Source organism: Prunus persica, chromosome G3 (assembly GCF_000346465.2).
Source record: "Prunus persica cultivar Lovell chromosome G3, Prunus_persica_NCBIv2, whole genome shotgun sequence".
In the NCBI taxonomy this organism is placed as follows: domain Eukaryota; kingdom Viridiplantae; phylum Streptophyta; class Magnoliopsida; order Rosales; family Rosaceae; genus Prunus; species Prunus persica.
This window is the reverse complement of record NC_034011.1, coordinates 6,954,271-6,974,123: the sequence shown is the minus strand read 5'-3', so window position 1 is coordinate 6,974,123 and position 19,853 is coordinate 6,954,271. Positions and strand designations below refer to the sequence as shown.

The window sequence follows — 19,853 nt, the reverse complement described above, 5'->3', positions numbered from 1 at the left end:
TCATATATGTATCTTTAGCTAGAAAAATGAAACTTACCATGTAGGCAAGGGAGGAGATGGAGTTTGAGGGGTTTGGGGAGATTGGGGTTAGAGGAGATAATAGAAAATTGAGTTTTGGAGGGGTTCATTGATATCGGGTGGGTGGGTTTTGTTTTGGGATGCTGGATGGTTGCTTTTTATTATTATTATTTTTTAAATTATTTAAATTATTTTAAAATTTATAACTTAGGCCAAAATGACTTTGTTTTGGCCAGGTCATTTGAAAAAAAAAATTTGTCTAAGTCAAAAGGATGTTGTTTCGTTTTGCCCAAGTTGTTAAAAAGAAAAAAAAAATTAGAAGAAGCTACTGCGTAGCTTCTCTTCTTCCCAACACAGCCTTCTTCTTCCTCCTCAGGCCTTTCAAAAAAAAGAAGCCTATTTCCATGGTTGCCAAATGGTCGTTCGACCCCTATGACTCCCCTTGTGGATTTGCTCTTGGGAATGGTCACTCACCGTTTATGATGCAAACATCATAATGAACTACTTCGTATGTATACGTGTGTGATATATATAACTTGAAATTTAATTTATGAAACTGAAATGGTTAGGTAAATCTTTGTATGACCCAATGATTAGGGCCTAACCTAGGAAGAAAACAGCTCTGCTACATGCCCAACGAATGTGTTATCATGTTTTAATCATGTTTAAGTAAAACGTTATTGTTGTGGTAGCATACTGAATAATGGTACTGAATGTGAAAAAGGTAGGGGACCATGGCCATACCCAAAAAAAACAAAAGGGTTTGGGGAGGGCGGGCTAGGGTAGTGTTAGGGTTTACGCGAGCATCGCTCTCTTGCATAATGCAAAGGCAAAAAGACCATATTATTGTCACAATAATATTATATTCTTTTGCTTTAGCAAAACATGTTACATTACATTATTATTTTTAAACAAATCCTCCTGAGCCGTGGACCCAAACTGGCCAGAGATTAGTCTTTATCCAACAAATGAAAAAATAAAAAAATGAAAAAAATAGAAAAAGTCATTGATAGAGAGGATCACCACTTTCCCAATAAAAAAAACCGACCCAGTGGGCTACTCTCTCACTGACAACTGACCACTAGGAAAAGGAGAGGCAAAGGATTGAAGGAGAAGGAACCAACGTTCTGTGAAAATGAATCATTTTCTCACGATATTCATGGGAGAAATTGGTTTGGAAAATTTCGGCATCTGGTGATCTAAATCTTGACTCTCTCTTGCTAGTTGCCCCTATAAAATATGCATCTCGTTTTTTGTTTTTCTTTTGTCTAAAAACGTACATGTCATCGAATAAGAAAAAGAAATTAGTAGCGGGGGAAAGTGACTTGTCGCCAAACCCTTGTCAAAAAGCTGGCCGAGCTGTCACATATGCTACGTGAAAGCCACTATACATAACTAGGGTTAAGTTCACATTAATGCTTCTTCAACTTTACGCGTGTCTCATTTTAATCTCTAATTTGGTTTCGGATCTTAGGCTAGAGACTGCATCCGACGGTCACACGCGCAATTTATTAGGATTTCCGAATTATCTATCTCGTTACGCTCAAAATAATACTAAAAGAACCAATTGCTTTTAGTCAATTATAGTGCTCTACTATTGTGATCAGTGATCTTATGTTCAATTATAGTACGCAATTTATTAGGATTTTTGAAAAAAAGTTTTGACTTGCAAATCAGTGATCTTAGGTTCAAATGTTCATAACACATTGGTAGTGTGTGTTAAAAACCTCTCTCCCTTATAATTTGAACTATCGCTTATAGTAAAAAGAACCGTTATATTATAATCTGTGCACAAATTTCTAGGAAAAAAGAAATTGCACATTCATTGTATCTATAATTTTTCACATGTAAAATTAACCATACAAAACGGCTTAATTTGTGTAAGAGCTGCGAGAGTAAAAAATACAAGGGTCATTGTCGGTTTCCTTTCATACTTGTTTTCTTGTGTTTAACTGAAACAAAAAAACAAGCCGTACGGATAAATGGTCTCTTTCAAGATGAGTTTCTTTAATGTGTAATGAGTTTCCTTGGCATTACCAACACCTTTCCTTTTCTTAATCAATTTTATGGCGTCTCAATCAATCAAAGTTCTTGACCAAAAATTAAAAAATAAATCCAACCAAGCTTAGGTCTTTGACGAAGGAAACGAAAAGGAAGATCAATGGGGGCTAGGTTCATCATAGTAAGTTTTGTGCAAATTTTTTTCCTCAAATGATAGAAGATTCATATTAAAGACATATATGAACCTTTTGTGGGAAAAATAATTGGGGAATTGCTATATTTTTATTTAGAAATAATTACTCTTGTATCCGAAATTTTATTTTTGATTCTCCCATCTTTTAATATCGCTTGTATTCAGAAAAGACATAATTTCTCTTTACATATGTCTAAAAATTTGTATTTGTGTAACTCATTTTCTTGCGCGGTTTTGTTTACACATTAGGAAAGGCTGGTTCTTGGTTTGGAAAGGCTCCGAATTTCATCATTTGATGGCATTCTCATATGTGGATATGGGTATCCAACCGAAAGAAAAGGCCGACAGTGCATGCCAAAATAAAATAATAAAATGAAATTATGAGCTGGAAATCGCTAGGAAATTATTCCAAAATTGAAGTCCAAAGTCAGGGCCACAACAAACACTGCGCCATGGAAAACTGTGACCGCAGTTGAACTGTAGAAGAGTTGTACGAGGGAAAAAAAAAAAGCAAAAAAAAGAGCCCACCTGACACAGCGCATACGCCAAATTTCTTTTGTTTCTCTGCCGAGTGTCTCGTGCACACCACGGCCAACAACAGCGCGTGAGACTTTTGACCTTCTTTTTTTTTTAATAAAAAAATTTAAAAATTTAAAAATTTATTTATCTACTCATTGGCCTTTCTTTCAGATATAATTTTTTTAAAATAAATAATACGAGGTGTCTTCACATTTGAAGAGTGTGATTAATTTCTGTTTGGAATTTGGCTTGCTCATGATCACAAAGTTCTTTTAACGGGTTTCGAATCTTTGTTATTAAAACACCAAGTAATTTGCCAATTAAAGATAACGGTTTGTCAACCACATCACACCCTGTAGTTTCAAATAGAATTTATATATATATATGTATACAAATATATTTTAATTTGATAATTTTGTTTTCTTACATGCATGATGGTGTGTGTTGTGTGGTGTCAGATATAATTTTCTGAAAAGAAAAAAAAAGAGGAAAGAGAAAGAGACGGCATGCTTAGATTGACATTTTCCTTGTTTAAAATAGTTGATGCTTTAGTGGTCTACGTACTCCTGAGACTGAGATGGACAAAACCCCACGTCACGACTAGCAAACCGCACCTTTTATTATATCATTATCTTCGATAACCATCCATCAATTAAATTATTGCCACAATAAATTTCAAACCAAATCCCGATATAACGCGATACGATCCGCATTTTATCGCCCCCAAGATTAACAACTCCTTCGCAACTTCATATCTCATATCGCAATCATGTCCTGTCTCACTGTATCACGTGATATAAATAAGTACCGGGAGTGGCCTAGTGGCATGCTCTGTAATAACTACCAAAATCTGAGGGTGAACATTTTTGGAGACCGTCCAGAAAGCCTGTCGTTTAATTGAGGGGATCTGATGGTAGTAAAAATCGCTTTCCACCTTCTTTTCGGCTGGGCTTTAGTTGAATTATAGCCGTCGATATATCTTAAAATTTCCTGGTCAATACTCTTAGATGAATCCAACGGTATATATTGCCTTTGTAGGCTGAACGGGGAAGTAGTTGAGTATTTCTCTGGCTCTGGTTCTATATTAGCTGAAGGACAGTTGTCAGCTACAGATTCCGCGCCGATGAACTCGACAAATGTAGCCGGCTAAGTGGGACCCGTCTCCATTTGTACCTATTTATAAGTTCATCGACATATCAAGAGTACCTATCATAAGCTACCATAACCTATTGCTTTAGGAGCTGATAAGCAGAAGTACTTATCATCCTCCTTATCTGTCGCCTCCTATAAAAATCACCCATTTCTGCAAGTTTAATGTCTCCTCTCTCTCTCTCTCTATATATATATAAATACAAAAATTTCTGGAGAGAGAAAGAGAGTTTACTATAAGTTTCTAGAGAGAGAAAGCTTTCTCTGAGCTCTGTCTCTGTCTCTGTCTCTCTCTCTCTCTTCTTCGTCTTCTGGATGTGTGGTTGTTTGTTCTGATTTGGTTCTCAAGGTGAGAGCTTCTCGCTCTGTTTTGGAATCTCTAACTTTTAATTTCTTTTAAAGTCCTTTTTTTGGTGGGTATTTTTGGGTTGATATTTTCTTTGGGGTTTGCTCATTTATACCTTTTTCTTTTGCATCTTCGATTCTACATGGGCCTTAAAGCTGCTTTCTTTGCCTCTTTGATCCTAAAAAAAGTTAATATTTTTATGACTTTTTTAAAATAAAAAACCTGAATTTTATGTCGATGTGTAGTCAAATTTCTGGAATAATTGGTAAAAATGGTGTTTTAGTCGTATGATCTAGTTCTGGGTATGCACCTTTTGAATTTTTGCTGGCTGTTTGTTTTAATTTTTTAATTTTATTTTGAGTTTTGGGCTATTTAAGTTGACCCTTTTCATATTGATTTGATTTATAATATTATTTTATTTTTGCAGATCTAGTTATAAGCTTAGTGATATTTCTGGTTCTGGAATCAAAGACGAGGGGTCAAGATGTCTTCTCTCAGCAGGGAGCTTGTGTTCCTGATCTTACAGTTCCTAGATGAGGAAAAATTCAAAGAGACTGTACACAAGTGGGCTACCTTCTATATATATTTTAAAATTTTTTAATTAATGAGTTTTTATTTTTATACTTGCTGATTGTGTACTGATACTGCGTCATTAATTGCATTTTGATGTAAATAGGCTGGAGCAGGAATCTGGGTTTTTCTTCAATATGAAATATTTTGAGGATGAGGTGCATAATGGTAATTGGGATGAAGTTGAGAAGTACCTGTCCGGATTCACTAAAGTGGACGATAACCGGTATTCCATGAAAATCTTTTTTGAGATACGGAAACAGAAGTATCTTGAGGCATTGGACAAGTAAGCTTATTATGTTTCACTTTCAGTTCAGTTCTCTTATTGCAACCATAACTTTCATGGGAAATTTTTGTCTGCATTGAGGAATTCTGTGGTTGGATTGCATATAAATGAGACTGTTTGGACTTTAATAGGCATGATCGGTCCAAAGCTGTGGATATACTAGTAAAGGATTTAAAGGTTTTTGCCACATTCAATGAAGAACTTTTCAAGGAAATCACCCAGCTCTTGACATTGGAAAATTTTAGGTATGAGAATTGTGTTATATGAATAAAATCTTAGTCGAACACCAGTTGTAGCATCATGCACTGAAAAATGGTATCTTGCATTATAGGGAGAATGAACAACTATCCAAGTACGGAGATACAAAGTCTGCCAGGGCAATTATGCTGGTTGAACTTAAGAAACTGATTGAAGCAAATCCCTTATTCCGTGATAAATTGCAATTCCCCAACCTCAAAAATTCGAGACTGCGGACTCTCATTAACCAAAGGTAATTTCTCTGAAACCGCGACTTCAGTTGGATAAGATTAGCTGTGCACTTCAGTGACTTATGGATGCTGTTGCAAGTGGTGATCTTATTTTAATGTTTTCATGTATGGAGTGAGTGCATTTGTCTTCCATGGCGTTCAGAATGAAATTTCATCAAGTTCATAGAACAAAATTGTATTGTTAACTACATTATCATTGTTGCTATTCAAAAAGTTGGTTATGACATTGAGTGCTGTGGAGACAAAGAAGAAATCATCAAACTTGACAAAAAAAAATGCAGAAGAAATCAACAACTTTCTTGCAATGCCTAAAACATGTGCTGTGAACCAATTTTGGAGATTCTGCATTGACACTAGCACATCACTGCTTGTTCCAGCTTGTGGTGTCACATTTTTTTCTTCTTTTTGGGTGAACGGTGTCTAAGTAGTTTTACACACTATGAACTATTACTTGTGAAAATTTTGGACTTTCTGGTTGTGCTGAGGGTAACTAATTTTCTTTCTGCAAATTAAAGCTTAAATTGGCAGCATCAGCTTTGTAAGAACCCAAGACCAAATCCAGATATAAAAACTCTTTTTGTGGATCACTCGTGTGGACAACCGAACGGTGCGCGGGCTCCATCACCTGCAAACAATCCACTGCTTGGATCCTTACCAAAAGCCGGAGGATTTCCTCCACTAGGTGCACATGGGGTGGGTAATCTAGCTTAACTGGCGATATATTACTAAAGTAGCAACTCTTGTAATAAAAATACTTCTTGTGTGGAATTAAACATTCCCTTTTGTTTAGAAAGAAAAGAAATAAAATTATGTTGTTATAAAGATCTTATTGATTTGTTTGGCTTTGCATTTCAGCCTTTTCAACCTACACCAGCCCCAGTTCCAATACCTCTTGCAGGTTGGATGTCTAATCCTTCCACTGTTACTCATCCAGCTGCTTCTGAAGGAGGAGCTATTGGTCTTGGTGCTCCATCAATTACAGGTAAGATATCCTTTTGTTACTACTGAGGCTCTTAGTTTTATCACGATGCTGATGACATGGTTGAATGGTTCTGATTGAGGTGTTTCATTACATTGTGCAGCTGCCTTGAAACATCCAAGGACTCCCCCAACTAATCCTTCTGTAGAGTACCCGTCTGGGGATTCTGATCATGTATCTAAAAGAACAAGACCCATGGGGCTGTCTTCTGAAGTATGCACATATTTGTATAGATCAAATTTTGAACGATGATCGTTTTCTTCTTCCTGGCTTACCTTTTATTGGTATTTGTTCTTTTGAGCAGGTAAATCTCCCTGTTAACATGTTGCCGGTAACATTTCCGGGTCATGGTCATGGTCAAGCTTTGAATGCACCTGATGACTTGCCAAAGAATGTCACACGGACTTTGAATCAGGGTTCATCTCCCATGAGCATGGATTTTCATCCTTTACAGCAGACTCTGCTTCTTGGTTTGTGTTTTTACAGTAGCTCTGTAATTTTTTTAAAAAAATTTGCAGACCTTCAGGCTGTAGAGCCTTGTTTGATAGTTGGTTTGTCCCTTAGTTGCTTTCTGTTCATATCTTTTGACGTTTGACTGTTCTTCCTGTGATGCTGCAGTTGGTACTAATGTGGGGGACATAGGGCTGTGGGAAGTTGGATCTAGGGAGCGACTAGTTTTGAGGAACTTCAAAGTTTGGGATCTTAGTTCATGTTCAATGCCTCTGCAGGTCTTTCCCCTTCTATCCTTGTTCATAAATGACCAAAAAAAACTTTGTTCTGTATTTTCTATGGTTGTATTATTTGGTTGACTGAATGGTAAATGTCTTCATGAAATTCAGGCTGCTCTAGTTAAGGATCCTGGCGTATCTGTTAACCGTGTGATATGGAGTCCTGATGGTTCTTTATTTGGTAAGCTTGACAATATCGAAGTACCTGTGGTAAATGTGATATGCACACTATAATTATTGAAGTAGTAAATTAGATCTTTATTTATTTATTATTTACAATCCAAATACAGGTGTTGCTTACTCAAGGCACATTGTTCAAATATATTCTTATCATGGGGGTGACGATATACGACAGCACAAAGAGGTATATATTGAAGATACTGTTTTCAGTTCTTTTCCACTTTTTGCTATACTCTGAGTTTCCTGTACTGATGCTGACCTCTGAAATTACTGTCCTAGATTGATGCTCATGTTGGTGGAGTAAATGATCTAGCATTCTCCCACCCCAATAAACAGCTTTGTGTAATTACCTGCGGGGATGACAAGACCATCAAGGTTGTTTAGTTGTCTAACATGTTTGCTTGTCTAATTGGAAGAACGTTGTTCCTTGCTGATTCCGTTTATAAATTTAGGTGTGGGATGCTACGACTGGTGCAAAACAGTATACTTTTGAAGGTCATGAGGCTCCTGTTTATTCTGTCTGCCCACACTACAAGGAAAACATTCAGGTCTTCATTCTTACAAATTACACCTTTCCATTCTGTCTCTGGTTCCCACTCTCCTTTTCTGATGCTCATTTTTCACTTTTGTGCTTCAGTTTATCTTTTCAACAGCATTGGATGGAAAGATAAAGGCTTGGTTGTATGACAATTTGGGATCTCGGGTTGATTATGATGCTCCTGGTCGCTGGTGCACAACCATGGCTTACAGTGCTGATGGTACAAGGTTAGTATACATAGCTCAGGGTTGCTTCTTTAAATTTTGACGGATGGCAGACTATTTGATTATTTAATTCTTTTCACTTTTTGTCCTTTTGTGGTGGGTGAATTTTTGCAGGCTCTTTTCATGTGGGACAAGTAAAGATGGTGAGTCATATATTGTTGAATGGAATGAAAGTGAAGGGGCCGTGAAGAGGACCTATCAAGGCTTCCGCAAGCGTTCTTTTGGTGTTGTGCAATTCGATACTACTAAAAACCGATTTTTGGCCGCTGGTGATGATTTCTCTATTAAATTTTGGGACATGGACAATATTCAGCTTCTGACAACTGTTGATGCTGATGGAGGCCTCCCAGTAGGTTCATTCCCTTCAAGTAAATTGAAATAATAGCGATCTAAAATAGTAGTTGCTCATCTTCTTTACCCTTCTTAATTCCTAGGCAAGCCCTCGTATCCGCTTTAACAAGGATGGCAGTCTCTTGGCTGTTTCTGCCAATGAGAATGGGATTAAAGTATTGGCAAATGCAGATGGAATTCGATTGTTACGAACATTTGAGAATCATCTTTCTTACGATGCATCAAGGACCTCTGAAGTTGTGACGAAGGTAGTTTTTTTTTTCTTTTTCGTCATATGATTAGTTTTTTTGGTACCTTATCCTTTATTAAATTAGCTTTTGCTGACACTCGACCTCTTTCAGCCTGCAATAAACCCTATTTCAGTTGCTGCAGCAGCAGCAGCAGCTGCTGCTACCAGTGCTGGTCTGGCTGACAGAAGTGCATCTGCAGTTTCTATTTCTGGAATGGTTCGTTGGATATGCATCTTCTTTTGTATATATTGGACCGTCATTACTTTGCTCCATATGCATTTTTATTTTAAATTGCTTCTTTTATTTGTATGTATTTAGAGTTGAAATACCTGCAGTTATGATTCTTCTAATTAATCAAACTATTATTCATACCAGAATGGGGATGCTCGGAACTTGGGGGATGTGAAACCTAGAATAGCTGAAGAATCCAATGACAAATCGAAGATTTGGAAACTCACAGAAATCAACGAACCTTCTCAATGTCGTTCCTTGAGGCTACCTGAAAACATGAGAGTGACCAAGGTATGATATATGCTAACTGCCTTTATTCTTGGAAGATTTTACGTCATGTTGATGGATTTATAATATCCCTGGTCCTGCTTCATCGCACCATAAATATTTCATTGTGTTCTACAGTTTACTATATTCATTGTGTGTGGAAAACATTATGACCTTTTTCTTGGCCATGACCTTGGCTCTAAATGATAATTCTGTTCATAGGGGTTAAAATATGAACAAGAAATATTTTATTTTCAGAATGGTGCTTCCCGTGATTTCGTCTTTTCATACTTAAAAACATGGAAATCATATATGATCTTTTGATCAAACACATCAAAGCATGTGATTAGGCCAACTTCATGGAGCAGCAATAACTTAGCTATAAAAAGAACATCCTCTTTAGAAGCCTAAGACTAAGGTTGTTTGCACAAGTTTGACATTGGCTCCTTTTCATCCAAAGAGAAATGTCTATGGTGAGCAAAGGGTTGGTCAATATAAAACAAATGAATAACCCAAAGGGTCAATCTAAGAGTAACTATCAAGAGTTGTTAAAGAGTCAATTAATTCAGGTCTTAGAAAGACTTGATGTAAAGAAGAAACTTTCTATTTACATTTCCGTGGGGTTCACATGGACTTAAAGTGGTTCACACATGGGCTGTCTAAATTCTCATTTGCATTTATGATGCTGTATCAATGGGATTTCTGAATGGGACACATTCTGTCTTCAATATATTCTCATTAGCTTCCTTGATTTTGTTTTTCAGATATCGAGGTTAATCTATACTAATTCAGGAAGTGCCATTTTGGCATTAGCATCAAATGCCATACATTTGCTTTGGAAATGGCAGAGGAGTGAGCGTAACTCTGCTAGCAAGGTGTGTAGATGCATAGTAGTTTCCATCAATCATTTGTGGTTCTTTCATAATAAATCTAAAAGATGAGTTTCATATTATCAATACAACTGATGTACACTGCAGGCAACTGCTAGTGTTTCACCTCAACTCTGGCAACCCTCTAGTGGCATTCTAATGACCAATGATATTGCTGACACAAGTCCTGAAGAAGCTGTTCCTTGCTTTGCTTTGTCCAAGAATGATTCTTATGTAATGTCAGCATCTGGTGGAAAGATTTCCCTATTCAATATGATGACATTTAAGGTAACACGCCTTCAGAGTAGTTAGCTCGATTTTTCCATATGTATATTTTTTAATTGTACTCATTGAAATTTCTTGTTGGCAACTGCAGACAATGACAACTTTCATGCCGCCACCGCCTGCTGCAACGTTTCTTGCTTTCCACCCTCAAGATAACAATATTATAGCTATTGGAATGGATGATTCCACTATTCAGATATATAATGTGCGTGTAGATGAGGTATGATGTACTCTGTGGACAATTTATCTCAGCACCTGCTGTTTGAGGTGGCTATTATTTAGTTTTAATTTTCCTGATGCAGGTTAAGAGCAAGCTTAAAGGTCACTCTAAAAGAATAACTGGCCTAGCATTCTCTCATGTACTAAATGTGCTAGTTTCATCAGGAGCAGATGCTCAGGTATTAGAACCTAATCAGCTTTTGTACCTTGAATTAATATTTTCTTATATGGTTTTCCTTCTGCGGTAGACTGAAATTGAATCAAACTCCCAAATATGCTTATATTACCAAAGTGAGATTATTTCTCTGATAGGCTTCAAAACAAATTAACTGTTATAAGTGTGACCTTTTATTAATAGTTATTTTTTATAAGTGTGTTCAGTGTTCTAGTTTCTGATTCAACATGCATTTATTTTTCCTATTCAAGCTTGTTCGCTAAACTTTCCAGTGACTCCATTTTTCTCCTTAAAAAGTTTAGGTCAATTGTTAAATCTGGAATTACCATGACAAAAGTATTTCTCTGTAAATGTAATCAGGTCCTTGTGAAGTAATTCTGAAATAACTAATAGTAGTTTGGTTATTATTTCTTTTTTCTCCTTCAGCTTTGTGTATGGAATTCTGATGGATGGGAAAAGCAGAAGTCCAGATTCTTGCAGCTTCCAGCTGGGAGAACAACAGCTTCACAGTCAGACACGCGTGTACAGTTTCATCAGGACCAGATGCACTTCTTGGTTGTGCATGAGACTCAACTTGCCATATATGAAACAACAAAACTAGAATGTGTAAAGCAGGTACATTTGTCTCTAGGTGCATGTCATGGAGATTTATGAGTGTCCTTCCAAGTATTTTTTAAAATTTAAATTCCTTTTCCTCTTGCTTGTTTAGTGGGTCCCACGTGATTCTGCTGCACCAATTTCCCATGCAACATTCTCATGCGACAGCCAGCTTGTATATGCCAGCTTTTTAGATGCAACCGTGTGTGTGTTTAGTGCTGCAAATCTCAGACTACGATGTCGTATTAATCCTTCTGTTTATCTTCCTGCTAATGTCAGGTAATTCCCTCATTCTGTTGCCCAACTTCAACTGACTTTCCACCTTTATTTCAATTGTGCTTTTCAAGATTTAAATTTGGGTGGTACTTGTTCAGTATTATTTTACAAGTCCAGGATATGTTTAAACCTGATTTTGCTTAACAAGAGTTTAAACACGATTTTACTGTTAGGTTTTGGAACATACACTTATTAATCTGGTTGTGCCCCGTCCTGGGTGGAGGGTGGTTTAAGCTTATCATGTAACTTCAGAATTGTTGCATATGACGAAACGAATACTGAACTTTGTAATGTTTTAAAGAAAAAATTACCAATTTTAGCTCCCCACTTGTATGATTAATTTACCACTTCTATAAAAACCCAAAATTTGGTTGCTTACACAGCCTAATAGAATAAGAATTTAACGACACTTGTCTTCAAGGCTTCAACCATACAATAGTGTCATAATCTCTATATGCATTCTAAGCACAGAAGTTTTCTTCCAATATATATAGGTATATGAGCTTTAACTACGCATTTGATGAAATCAATATCGAAATGCAGACATTAACTCATCCATGCATCTTTGCTTTAACTAAGGAGATCATCTTTGGACTTCAGACCGAAAAAAAAACGGAAATCTTTGTACCAGTCATTCTATTTGTAGCATGCCTCTTTGATTACTTTTCTGTATAAATGTCAAGATACCGGTTTGGGAAATCTAAATCCTCCCAGGTTTGTGATAGCTGTGTTGACAGTTCTTGACTCCAGCACTTTGCTTCCCCTTTTGCAGCAATAACGTACAGCCCCTCGTGATTGCGGCACATCCACAAGAACCAAATCAGTTCGCATTAGGACTATCGGATGGTGCTGTTCACGTCTTTGAGCCCCTCGAATCTGAAGGCAAATGGGGCGTGCCTCCACCCGTTGAAAATGGGTCAGCAAGCAGTGTGCCAGCTACTCAAGTTGGAACTGCAGGGTCAGATCAAGCACAGAGATGATCAAAAGGCTGGCAGAGCACAAGTTCTTTTACATGCTTGGCTTGCTGGCCCATTCCAAATATAGGTATTTTGCATTTGACTACTTGCTATTTTTCCAAAGAGTGGTATTTATATTCCTTCGACACATTTTTGCCTTTTTGTTCTTTGTTTTTTTTTAACACATTGTTGTTATGTATTGCTGCAGTTTGTGTTCTTGATGCAATGTAATTTACTCAAGGAATGAATGATGTGCAGATATGTAGATTTAACATGTTGGTTCAGAATATCAGTAAGGTAAATGCTGTAGGAGTATTGGCAATGATCATGTATTTATTTTCTGCGTCAGAAAGGAAGAGTTTAATGTTTCTCCCTTATGCTTTCGTCTTCCAATTGATCATGAATATATAATTCTTATTAATTTTCTATGTCAATTTCCGTTGCTGTCTCAGTTTTCTTTTCTTTGACCTTGGCTGTTGTTAGTTGGATGTTAACCTTAATGGACCTTTGCCCTTTTTTAAGATTCCGGTTTCTCTTGAGGAAAATGGTAGGGAGACGACATTATTGTACCATATTGCCCTTTTTTAAGATTTCGGTTTCTCTAGGCAAATGCTAGGGAGACAACATTATTGTATCACATTGTGTACCACTTTGTCTAATAGCGGTGCGACATACTTGTTTTGCCCGACTCTTCCTCTATTAGAGGGGGGTGGCACACAATGCGTTACAATAATGTGGTCTCCGTGACATAACCCTTTCTTTATATGCAGAAATGTGGATGCACCCATAAATCTATGACGAAAAGTCAAACCGTGACAATAGAAAAAGCGTCGAAGAAAATGCATAAACTCTTACGTGTACCACAAAACAATAAAAAAGGAAATCAATGTCATAAAAGAAAAATGATATCGTAAATAATTGTAAATGCACAATGTGAAGTAAAAAAGATAAAGAAGGTATACAACAGTTATTTTCAGACACAATCCTAGGAAGGCTATCCCCATTTTCTTCTGTGCAACAATAGATAAGCTTGGCATGAGCATAGAGAGAATTTCTAAAACCCTACTTCTAACTTATAAATATACATTTTGAAAACCACATTCATGTGCAAATTACCACATAAACAATTTTCCCCACATTCCATAATGCTTTTAAACACATCATTTTCTATCCATGCTGCTGCTGCAAAGCTTGCAAACTAGGAAGGTGAGTCGACTGAAGCTTCCTAACACTGTACAATCCTGCACAACTCAAGCATTGATGCGAGTGTCTTTTTTTCTTTTATTTGAGGATACTGTTATATAGAGAAAAACTTGGTTGAAACGGGAATGCCAGATGGCGGCCTAACTCAGTATCCCAATCCAATAGAAAGTAGCAACGAGGGAAGCATCTTTTCACAAATAAAAGTTATTTCTTCCAAGTCAGCGAAAGGAAAGAGGCAAGCCACAACAACATTTGAGCAACATTTGATGGTAAAATAAATATCATGTAATGTCTTAGGATCCTTCCTTTGAGTATAAGTAAGCATCTCCATGCAAACTTGGGAGCACGGTTGAGAAGAACATTGCTCTCCTGCTCTCTAGCTTCCAACAAAATTTTCCTTCGTTTTCAATGTTCTCCATTCCTACTAGCTTTCCAAGTTCCTAGCAACATTAGCAATATTTTAAGCAAGTCTCCTTTCATGCTTTATTTTCTGTTTGTTTTTCTTTTGTCGAAAAGAAGTTCCATTAACAAGGAAATATTACAATAGGGCAGTTACACAAAAGTAGGCTCAATAAAATCAAATTTGAGAGATCTAAGCATGGTGCCCAAACGTAAGCCAACCAAAGGCCAAACAAGACATAAAGCGTACCGAAGACCATATATATGGAAGTCTCTCTCCCAACGGGGACTAATCAAAATACAACACTACTTGAGTAAACTTGGGAGACCCCACCACATAGGGTGGCACCACAGTGAAAAAGTGGGCTAAACTCTCCACCCCCACCCCCACCCCCACTCAAGTGCACCTGAGTTCAATTCACATAGACGACAATCTGGAGGCAGCCCAATATAATACTCCCCCTCCTCCTCCCTAGGGAATGACATAAAAAATAACCTGGCAGACAGACCCTGGCCGTCACTCTGAGCAGCCTGCCTTATTTGGAACTTGGGGGATGTGAAACCCAGAATAGCTGAAGAAATGACAAATCAAAGATTTTAGAACTCACTGAACTCAACGAACCATCTCAACACCATTCGTTGAGGCAGTATTCTTGGAATATTTCATGTCATATTGATGCATTTGTAATGTCATGCCCTATCATTCCTATGGAACTTCAAAAATATATCAATGTGTTGTAAAATTTACTGTGATCTTGTATTCTCATTGCCAAATTTGTATGAAGCACAAATTTACACTGTTTTGTAGAAATATCAGGCCTGGGGAACAAGGAACCAAGGAAATCAGTATTACTAAGCAGATGGATACAATCTGTTATTTCCATTGAATACCAATTCTCTAAAAAAGAGAGAAGAACCATGCCTGGGAAGCTTTTCATTCCAAAATAGATTTTGGAACAACTGAAGCAGAGAGAATTTATAAAGCTATAGTTGAAGAGAATATGGAAACCCACATCTACCTCCAACCATATGCACAATAAGGTTCTTTTATACATGATTGAAGTCTATTCCTGCTGCCATTAGCTTACAGACTACTAATTAGCACTTCCGGGAACTACTCAGGTCACTTAAATTGATCTTCAAAATTCTCAAATGGAAACAATTAAAGGAAGGGTGCGAGAGGTTTTGAAAGTTTCAATACTGCCATTAATGCTTCCGGTGAAATGAGATTTTGAAGGTTTCAATCCTGTCACCCTGGCATTCACATGGAAGGATGCGAGAGATTAAACGACAATATACTGTTTTATGTTACAGTTTTAAGCCAGGTTTAGAAGGCATGCCAGAAACATAACTTTCCAATGAGTACATTAAAGGCGAACATACACTTGGTGATGAACAAGTCTGTCATGAATCGCAGGGTATCTTTCCAAGTCCATCTTGATCAGGTTATACAAGTAAGGTAGCAGTCATTGCCAAGAGCAGTAATTGCACTATTTCTTCTACAACTCAAGTTTGACAGACCTGAAGGAATTTACTGAATAGTCATGTTGAGTTGATATGAAGAGTCTAGGAAAAAAAGAAAAAGAAAGGAAATTACCTTCTCACCGAAGATTATGTGGTGTTGGGCATACGACTGCAAAAGCTGGATGTAACCACTTGACATTGCTTCTCTAAGAAGATCTTCCAAGTGATTACCGGAGAATATGAAACAAGAACGAAACAAAGGAATCTGATGATCATAGATAAAAAAGGAACTTGAGAGGAAATACAGAACATAACAAAGTAAATATCATGGGTTAATTACCAATTTAGCAAGAAGAGGTGGATGAGAATAGCAGAGCCCGTCACCATCATCAGTTCTGATCTTCTCCTCCTTCCCATTCTTCTCACACCCCTATATCTTGAAACAAAAGTTGCTCCAGTTTCAGAATGGATATGATGATGTCTACTGCAGTTCTAAAAACTCAACTCCCACACCTTTTTCACACATCCCATCCACCTTATTTCCAAAATATCAAGGCACTGCAACTTCCCCAAAGCAGGCAAAAACTCGCAAAAATCACTGTCATGAAGAACTAGCATCCTCAAATTTTGTAACGACATCATTGAAGTAGAGGAGCGATACAAGAACTGTAAGTCGCAGGCATACAATTTACTTTTCACTGAAGATAATTGAAGTGAGGATGTAAATTACCAGAGCGGTTGGAAATTAACAAAACTTGTTCAGTACCTTGGTGATCCACAAGTCCTTCAAAGAATCGCAAGGCATCTTTCCAAGTCCATCTTGATCAGGCTATGTAATTAAGGAAGCAGCGGTACTCATTCGATTTCCAATATCAGTGACAGTAAGTAATTGCAATATTTCTTCTACAACTCAAGTTTTTGACAGACCTGAAGGAATTTAATGAATAGTCACATGTTCAGTTAATATGAATAGCGTAGAGAAAAATTACAAGTTCTTGTGGATGGGATCATTAGAAAAAAGAAAAGTTACCTTTTCATACATACAAGATTATGTGCAGCCACATGACATTGCTTGTTCAAGAAGATACCTTCTTCCTAGCGATTATCTGAGAATACTACTAAACAAGAAAGAAACAGAGAAAGCTGATGGTCATAGACAAAGAAGGAACTGGAGGGAAAAACAAAGTAAACATGACGAGTTAACTTAATTTCCAATGCAGCAAGAACAGGTGGATGAGAATGGCAGCGCCCGTGGTCGTCGTCATCAGTTCTGACTCTGTTTCAAGTTTGGTTGGATCGGAACTCCGTCTTGTCGTACAAACTGATGGTTAATTTTAATGTTTGGGATGTGAGACGTCTTGTCCCACAGCTTGCCGCTTCCTATTTCAAAATCTTGTTTGAGAATCGGAAAATCACTGATTTCCAGAAACTTGAGTGGTGTCTTCCACAGTAAGTCCGGCAGTGTTTTCAGCTTAAGGTTGTTCCACAATGTTAAGGAGGAAAGAGATGGCATTATTGTAATTTCAGAATGCTCTGCTCCTCCTTCCCATTCTTCCCACTGGACATCTTTAAAACAAAGTTGTTTCAATTTCGGGAATGAAGATGATGATGATGTTTGCTCCTGCACATCTAAAAACTCTAATCCCACCTTTTTCACACCAAGCACCCAACTTATTTCTAAAATCTCAAGGGAATGCAAATTCCCCAAAGGAGGCAAAAACTCACAAAAGAAATTGGTGCCATGGTAATGCAGGATGGTTGACTCTTCCAAATTTGGATGTGGTTGTAAGGCATTCAGGATTTGTCCATCCCTCCATCTTTTCTCATAATTTTTATCTACTGAGAAAGACAGATTCAACTCGACCAGGAGTTCCTTCTTCACCAATTGTGCCTCTTTAGCCTCACTCACAGTGTTTATATCACTCAACCCATTTATACAAAGACTCCCTCGAAGCTGGTCCATGTTTCTCAAACTTCCCAACTTTACACTACCAGAGAGGTAAGTATAAAGATGCTTTAAGTTAATCAGGTTTCTCATAGTGTCTGGTAATTTTACAAGAGACTTGCAATAAATGAGACACAAAGTTTGCAGATTGTATAAATTACCAACGGTATGTGGCAATTCTTTCAAACAACTATTTTTCAATAGATTGAGATAAAGCAAATGACTGAGTTCACCTATCGCTTCAGGAAGTTCTTCAATCGAGTTTCCCTTCAAATTTAATGTCCTAAGACATTTTAATTGTAAAATTAAATCCCAGCTTATTGTTTCAACGTTCAAATCACAAGCTAGGAGAGTGCGTAGCTTTTTGTATTTGCAAATTGAAACAGGCGATCCATTATAAGGGGTTGATGTTGCCTCTGCCCCCCTTATTACCATTGCTATCCACCATAATATAACAACAATTTTTTGTGAGAAACTGCACAAAATCATGTATAATATCATGCATTTTGCAGCTCCTAATGCTCGCCCACCGATCTTTCTTAAAATCTTGGAAGAAAGACCGCATTACTAAGCTATCGGAATATTTCTGACCTTTGTCTATTTTTTTGTTTTCACTTGAACCAAGATAATCTTGTGACATCCACATATCAATCAAATTATCTTTGTCAAACTCATAATATTTGGGAAAAACACCACAATATAATAAGAGACAACGTTTGGTCACCGACGTCAAATCATAATAACTTAGTAATAATGGTTGGAAGACTTTTTGTTCGACCTCTTCTAGTTCCCAAATCTTACTCTCCAAAACATTCAACCATTCTCTCCTTGTTTTCTTAAAGCGCATTAGGCTCCCTAAAGTCTTTGCCACAAGAGGCAAACCTTAACACTTCTTTACAATCTTTTCTCCAATTTTTTTTAAAGTGCATCATCTCTTTTTCTGTCCCAAAAAGCCAAGTGATTGAAGAGTGACAAACAATTTTGTTCGCTCAACTCCTTCAACTGGATAATGTGAGCGGTTTCTCCCATCATCTTTGCAACCCCCTCTTTTCATGTAGTCACCAATATCCTACTGCCTACAAACACCATTCTGCAAAGGTAACCTTAATTGCTCCTATTTTCTATCGTCACACATCATCTAGGACAATATTGAGGAACTTCTTACCCTGAATGAATTCAGATACACATTGCTATAGAGTCTGCAACACATTTGAATTCATCCGGGTATCAGATTTTTTCAGACCTTCAATGATGGCTTTAGCAACCTTGATCTCAAAAGGGTCTGAGACACAAATCCATACTCTATTCTGGAATTGGTTCCTCACCCTTTCATCATTATAGGCTAGTTGGGCAAGAGTTGTCTTGCCCATTCCTCCCATCCCTAAAATAGAGACGACAAGAGGACCCCTCTCCTCTTTACTACTCTCACTCAGCTTCTTCACTAAATTATCCTCTTCAATTTCCCGACCAAATATCTTAGACATATCGACTAAAGAAGAAGTTTTCGGGCGTACTTCAAGTTGTTCAATGCTTCTTTTTGTCTCTTGAAAATTATACTTTTTCATTCATTAGCAATTTCAGTTAATTTTCGTTCAGAGCTTTTATCTTATGAGCAATGTCACGACGAACAGTTACCCGATTCACTCGCCTAGAACGAAAGTTAATGAGAGGGGTGGAAGAAACGTACCATGGTAATTTCTTGTTTCAGAATTCCAGTGTTCCACTCATCCAGAACGTGGTCCATCTTGTACGATACATCTTTTAGCTTATCCAACCAGTCTCTGACACTGGCCTCCTTCACTTGCCTCTTCTCTGCATCCTCCAGGAGAGCATGAATAGCTTTGAGATTGCTTCTGATATTTTCAACTTGTCTGTCTACACCCACCACAACTTTCACCTCGTGTTCTATCCGTTTATGGATAATCGAAGTGAATCGATCTAGAAGTACGGAAATGAGTGCTTCAGCCATTGCTATATGGTGCTGGTGATGGAAATCCAAGAATGGTATTTTTTTGAAGAAGAATTGTTGTGCTATTTCCTTTCCTCTACCTTAGTTTATATAGTGAGACTAAATTGTCAACGCCAGTGCATGCATGATGTGTCCTTGACAAGTACTCCACATGATTAATTATCAGCTAATTGCCATACTTAAGTTTGAGATAAACTC

The 19,853-nt window shown here is 37.3% G+C and overlaps 2 protein-coding genes across 8 annotated transcripts; one reads left to right on the top strand and one right to left on the bottom strand.

The window, feature by feature from the left end:
- Positions 3,996-13,126, top strand: LOC18784465 (protein TOPLESS). The gene is made up of 27 exons (XM_007214845.2): positions 3,996-4,229; positions 4,654-4,790; positions 4,903-5,082; positions 5,214-5,327; positions 5,414-5,572; positions 6,086-6,263; positions 6,426-6,552; positions 6,653-6,762; positions 6,854-7,019; positions 7,168-7,277; positions 7,389-7,458; positions 7,568-7,641; positions 7,737-7,832; positions 7,910-8,005; positions 8,095-8,222; positions 8,334-8,568; positions 8,654-8,818; positions 8,912-9,016; positions 9,176-9,322; positions 10,063-10,173; positions 10,276-10,455; positions 10,544-10,672; positions 10,755-10,850; positions 11,273-11,461; positions 11,556-11,722; positions 12,492-12,763; positions 12,884-13,126. The coding sequence occupies exons 2-26, from the start codon at positions 4,711-4,713 to the stop codon at positions 12,697-12,699; spliced, it is 3,420 nt and encodes a 1,139-aa protein (XP_007214907.1). The 5' UTR covers positions 3,996-4,229; positions 4,654-4,710; the 3' UTR covers positions 12,700-12,763; positions 12,884-13,126.
- LOC18782477 (putative disease resistance protein RGA1) lies at positions 15,161-19,851 on the bottom strand. Of its 7 annotated transcripts, none has more exons than XR_002270616.1 (6): positions 19,374-19,851; positions 16,772-16,859; positions 16,508-16,668; positions 16,082-16,339; positions 15,875-16,006; positions 15,161-15,798 (listed from the first exon to the last, which is right to left on the bottom strand). XR_002270616.1 is itself a non-coding variant. In XM_020559054.1 (6 exons), the coding sequence occupies exon 1, from the start codon at positions 18,185-18,187 to the stop codon at positions 17,006-17,008; it is 1,182 nt and encodes a 393-aa protein (XP_020414643.1). In that variant the 5' UTR covers positions 18,188-19,851; the 3' UTR covers positions 15,161-15,531; positions 15,661-15,798; positions 15,875-16,006; positions 16,082-16,339; positions 16,508-16,668; positions 16,772-17,005. The 7 variants fall into 7 exon arrangements, 5 of the variants coding, with proteins under 5 accessions (XP_020414643.1, XP_020414644.1, XP_020414642.1 ...); XR_002270617.1 differs by having other exon boundaries at positions 16,772-16,856; XM_020559054.1 differs by having other exon boundaries at positions 15,161-15,531; positions 15,661-15,798; positions 16,772-19,851.